The 6189-nt window shown below is 32.7% G+C and overlaps 1 protein-coding gene across 1 annotated transcript; it reads left to right on the plus strand.

Moving 5' to 3' along the window:
* Positions 1 to 1289: 1289 nt before the first annotated feature.
* On the plus strand, positions 1290 to 4808 carry LOC127711560 (uncharacterized). Its single transcript, XM_052217651.1, has 2 exons — positions 1290 to 1329; positions 2954 to 4808. The coding sequence occupies exon 2, from the start codon at positions 2955 to 2957 to the stop codon at positions 4641 to 4643; it is 1689 nt and encodes a 562-aa protein (XP_052073611.1). The 5' UTR covers positions 1290 to 1329; position 2954; the 3' UTR covers positions 4644 to 4808.
* The last annotated feature ends 1381 nt before the right edge of the window (positions 4809 to 6189 follow it).

The following is a 6189-nucleotide window of genomic DNA, read 5'->3' on the forward strand; positions in this document are numbered from 1 at the left end:
ATGGGCCAAATTAAACCAAACTTGGCCTAAATCATCCTTAGGGTATCTTATTAAAAAAATGTATCCGATGACCCCGCCAATCAATCAAGATTGCCACCATTGCTAAAATTAAAATATCGGTGTAAAATGTGTATTTTGGTTTATATCTCTTAAATTAAAGAACAAATCTGACAGGATAAAAATGTTCCTTATATCAAGATCTATCCGCCCTGAAATTTGTAGACGCATCCGACGACCCGTTTTCGGGTGGCTTCCCCTGAATTGGTAATTTGAAGGAAATTTTGCAGTTGTTGGTTATTTTCTTGAATATTATAATAGAAAGAGATAAACTGTAAACAGCAAAATTGTTCAGCAAAGTTAGCTGTATAAATAAGTCAAACATGACCAAAATTGTCAATTGAACCCATAAGGAGTTATTGCCCTTTAAATTCAATTACTCACAATTTTTCGTAATTTTTGTAATCTTTTACAATAATCTTCTCTGAAACTACTGGGCCAAATTTAATTAAACTTTGCCTAAATCATTCTTTGTGTATCTAGTTTTAAAAATGTATCCGATGACCCCGCCCATCAACCAAGATGGCCGCCATGGCTAAAAATAAAACAATGAGGGGGATGCAGTTTGGCTTATATCTCTGAAACTGAAGCATTTAGAGCAAATCTGATATAGGGTAAAAATGTTCATCAAGTCAATATCAATCTGACCTTCAATTGTCAGACACATCAAACAACCTGTTTTTGGGTTGCTGCCCCTGAATTGATAATTTGAAGGAAATTTTGCAGTTTTTGGTTATCATCTTGAATATTAAAATAGATAGAGATAAACTGTAGACAACAAAATTGTTCAACAAATTAATATATACAAATTAGTCAACATGACCAAAATTGTCAATTGATTCCATAAGGAGTTATTGCCCTTTAATTTAAACTTTTCATAATGTTTCGAAAAATAATATTAATGACATCAGTTGATTCGAAAGTAGGTTCTGCTCCACATGTAAAATCGTATTTAAGAATAAACGGACAATACGTATAAACTACTATCAGTATAACGGTTTATAAAAAAGAATAAAAAGTAAGGATGCATTTAAATTTTAAAAATAATTAGTTAAATCTTAAAATCATTACACACCAAATAATAGTGTTCAGCCCAAAATCCTTTTTAAATGTATAGCGAAAAGTTTTTTCTCGAAACAGAACAGAGAAGAATCACGGATAAACTTATCATGTTGAATTTTACCGCGGTATAATACTCAGCAGAAAGTATGTACTGGTCACGTGTTCAAATACCTACATTGGATCAGTTGATAGACATATTCTGGATCTCAGGTAAAGCAATGATTTCAACACTTACAATGACATGCTTGATGAGTAGTTGCTTTGTTTCTAACCTATTGAATCAATTGTGTTATGAGTTTTAATTTTCATATTTAATGCAAGTCCAAGTCAATAAAATCAGTGACTTTAAAATCTACTTTCGTTTTAGCTTCGCATATAAGGTTAAAATATCTAAACATTGAGTATGTAAATAAAAAGCACAAATAAATGATAAAAATAAACACGAACATGTAGCATTGACAAAATAATTTTCGTTTGTCTTTTAACTTATTTTAAATCAAATTCAAAATTGTTAACACCACCATTGTTATTTTGAGTACAGACAAATATGTCCACCTGGAAAATGTTAAGATCTTAAGAGCTGCATATACAATCATTGACAATTAAAAATACATTGTATAACACTGATTGAACATCTCCTACCGCTTTTTACCAAAATACAAAATTCTTTAATCCTTCAAAAAGTATGCATAGTAAACATGGTAAAGACGCAAAAATAAAAACAAAACAAGTAATGAAAATATTATATACTTGAGTATTGTGTTTCTTGATTGATTATATTGCTTTACCATGTTAACGTGGAAGGGCAGATAAAAAAAAAGATAGATTCATTAAGATCGGATCATGACTATCAAGGGCAGGACATTTTAAAAACCACTGGAATATGATAGTTTGGAAGAGTGATTGAAGTGACAGATTTTGGTGTTGTATAAACAGCCCACCTATAATCCCTTCAGAGAGTTTTTGCAAGGGTTCAATAACGTGCTGAGGCTTAAAATTCGCCTTACACGAGTCATCGGATTTAGCGACCTCATTTAGACCTGCAGTTGTCAGTCGACCAAAACTTGTATTTATAAACACTCTAGGAAACAAAACCTTACCAAGCGGGCTCTCCACATTAGCAAGCTTTAGGTTGTTTCTACATGAACGGGAGTAGTCATTGGATGAGCATATTTCTTTACCTAGTCAAACCCTTTTGGTATGCCCTTCGACCTTGCTTCTAAATGTACTTTTGTTGATCTTTGACCCGTCCTCAGTTTAATCCCGTGATAATACGAACAAATGTTTACTTGTATCATAAGTAATAATATTTGTAGCATGGCACTTGAAAAGTACAGTTCTATGTGAAATATCAATGTTACAAATTTATCTTGTCAAATTAACTTTGTTTACTTTTGTTTTCATACTTATTTACTTGTCTTTTTTTACATACTGTGACAAATAGTTAAAGCAGGAAATTCTGTTCCAAAAATGAAAAGCGATTTTCAAAGACTACCAATTAAAGCCCGCCACAATAATTTTCTAGTCGGCAGTATTACATGAAAGTTTGCAACCTAACAGAAAAAATATCAGTCACACGGGAAAAAAATCTGTTTGTTCGTCCAAAGTGTGGCAAGCATATGCTTACATGACTTGCACCAACAACATTTCATAGAATCTTAATTTGCATTTAAAATTTGTTATTCGGTCCTGTTATGAAAAAAAACAATGAATACGTATATCCAGAATCCGGTGAATGTTTATAAGAATGGAACAATTCATATTTAAGGATTTGTCTAACCTAAGACAGACTCTTATAGAGCAAGTTTTTACATTTAAAATTTCTTTTTTGTAGCATGTCGAGTAAGTTAAATTTATGTGGAGTATGCGACTACCGCCACATTAGCAAAACATCAGTGTTCTGGTGTTCAGAATGCGATGAAGGACTCTGTGAGGAGTGTAAAGACCATCATGCAGCTTCCAAAGGGACTAGAGGCCATATTATTGTTCTACAAACCGATTACCAAAGTTTACCTTCTTATATATTGGAAATTACTCAAACATGTCCAAAGCACAATGAAAAATACCAAATATTTTGTAGGAAGCATGATACACCATGTTGTAGACGATGTGTTGTTGAAACACATAACGATTGCAAAGATTTAAACGCGATAGAGGATGTCATTAAGAATGTAAAATCATCAAATGCATTTTTAGAGATTGAACAAATGTTGAAAGAACTTTCAGAAAATTTGCAGAGAATAAGAAAAGATCGACAAGAAAACATTACAAGTTTAAAGGAGGACAGGACAAAAATAGAAAAAGAAGTTCAGCAGACACGAACAGTGATTAATAATCATCTTGATAGGCTACAGGAAAATTTAACGAAAGAGTTATACGCCGTTGAGGAAAAGGAAAACAAAAGCATCACAAACATAATATCATCAATACAAGAGAAGGAATTAGAGATTACTGAAAGTCAATCCATCCTAGATGAAATAAAACAGCATGCGTCAGAACTCCAGACTTTCTTAGCTATGAAACACATCCAATGCGATGTCATGAACCACGAAATTTTTCTAGAATCCTTAATAAAAGGAGAGAAAATGAATCATATTTTCATTACTTGGAAAAACGAAAATGATGTGGAAACCATCCCTACCACAGTCAATAGAATGGGAACCGTTATCTTGGAAACAAGGCCAGGGAATGCAACATTAACAAACAGGAAGAACAAACAAGCGCAGATAATGATGCATACCTCACCTGTTCCTACGATTGATGATATAAATCTTACTTTAGGACAGACCGTGAAAACAATTGGTGGTGATATCAAAAGTTGTTGCTTATTACCTGATGGAAGAATGATTTTTTCCTGCTATACAAGTAACAAAATTCACGTGTTCAAATCTAACGGCACTTTGGATTTTACATTTGAGACAGGATCCCCAACATCTCATATCTACTTTATCGAACAAGGTCAAAAACTTGCCGTAACAACTGGGTTTTACAACCAATGCATTAAAATTATCGACATGAAAAACATAAAAAATGAGAAATCAATCTTAATTGGATCACAGATTTATGGAATAGTTCACAAAGACGGAAAATTATTCTATAATGGAGGTAATTGTGGATTATGTGTTGTGAATTTAGAAGACGGCTCTGTTACACAGTTAGTTTGTGTTCCATTGTCCGAATATAGCAGCATTGCCATGTTGTCAAGTCATATTTATTTCATAGGCAAGGATAATTCAGTATCATGTTGTGATCTTCAAGGGACATTGCAATGGAAATTAGAACTTAAAGGATTTATTGAAAGCGCTCGAGGTATTACAGTTGACAATTACGGTCGGGTATACGTATCTGGCTATTCCACTTGCAATGTCATTGTAATTTCACCAGACGGAACCAAGCACAGATTGTTGCTGTCAAAGACAGATGGTCTTCATTTACCACAATCTGTGTACTTCGATCGAACAAATAACCACTTACTTATTGCGAACCGTCGAAAGGATGCATTTCTCTTTGACATTTCAAAATGAATTGATACAACATCACCTTGGTCACTGAGATAAACCTTTCTCTAACACTAGTTAATACGTTTGTAATGAAAAATATTTGAATGTGCGGTTTTTTTTCCTACTAAATTAAACAATCCAAATTTTTGGACAAAAAAATTATACTCAAATAAAATTATGAATTTTAAATCTACGTAGTCAAAAGTAAAATCACAAAAATACTGAACTCCGAGGAAAATTCAAAACGGTAAGTCCCTAATCAAATGGCAACATCAAAAGCTCAAACACATCAAACGAATAAATAACAACTGTCATATTCCTTATTTTTACAGGGATTTTCTTGATTTAAAAAATGGTGGATTAAACCTGGTTTTATAGCTAGCTTAACCTCTCACTTGTATGACAGTCGCATCAAATTCCATTATAATTAAAAACAATTGTTCATAGAACAATTGAAGGTCTTTCCACCCCTCACGATATATTTAGATATGAAAATATTAGAATTTAGTTGAAAATGTCAGTTCCAGTGTCAAATGATAGCTCATTGTTTCTTGATTCCAAAAATATATGGTTTCTATACAGTTCTATTATAAATAAGGGAGATAATGTGTTACTTCCGGTCTGAAAAATGTCATTTCTGGTATTATTTAATAGTTAAATTGATACTGCTTTCAAAAAATATGTTATTCTATACAGTCGTAAATAATATAAGTACAAAAAATAGCCACTTCCAGTTATCCCAAGGTCACTTCCGGTTTGATTTTTCAAGGTCATATGGATTTTAACCTAATGCTCAAAGTCCTTTATCATGGTTGAATATGAATTTAAAGCAAAGTTCAAAATCCAGAACGTCAAATTTTTCTGTGACCTTGACTACAATTTCAAGGACATCAAATCCAAAGACCCTAGGTCCTTATTCATATGGTTAATGAGTTATATTACCATACGCATAAATCTAAATATAAGAGGGGCTAAAACTCCCATTTATTGTCTATGCACCCTTTCAACCAAAATGTATATGTTACGATATGTGGCAACTAACAATTTAGTTAAAATTATTTGTCGATATCTTATACGGTTTTTGAAAAGAAGTGAAAATAAGCCAAAATCAAGATTTAGAACATTACGTTGACCTTTGACCTTGACCTTATTTTCTTTGTTTTGGATCAAGGACCTCAAATCAAAAGACCCTGGTCTCGATCACTTATCATGCCTATGGTTAACCAGTTACAATTACATCTTTCGTATCTAAAATACAAAAGGGGAAATAACTCTCATATGAAGTCTCCGGATCGCTTCGGTCAAAATTATTTTTAAGATTCTGAGGATATCATGAGCAAATTGGTGAAACAGTTTTGTCGTAATCTTTAATGGTTGCGAGGGAGAAAAACAGTGTTTGGGGAGATAACTCTTACAATAAAAAGTGTTCGGCTAAACAGGGTCAGTATCAAAGTCCCAATAACTGTTCGATATCATATGCAAAATATCTGAGCGACATCTTGCAAAAAGTTAATAATAATCAGAACAAATACAATAGGTCTTTCCACAGAAAAGTGGAAAGACCTAATAA

The sequence above is a fragment of the Mytilus californianus genome, unplaced genomic scaffold (assembly GCF_021869535.1).
Source record: "Mytilus californianus isolate M0D057914Y unplaced genomic scaffold, xbMytCali1.0.p SCAF_8, whole genome shotgun sequence".
Lineage (NCBI taxonomy): Eukaryota > Metazoa > Mollusca > Bivalvia > Mytilida > Mytilidae > Mytilus > Mytilus californianus.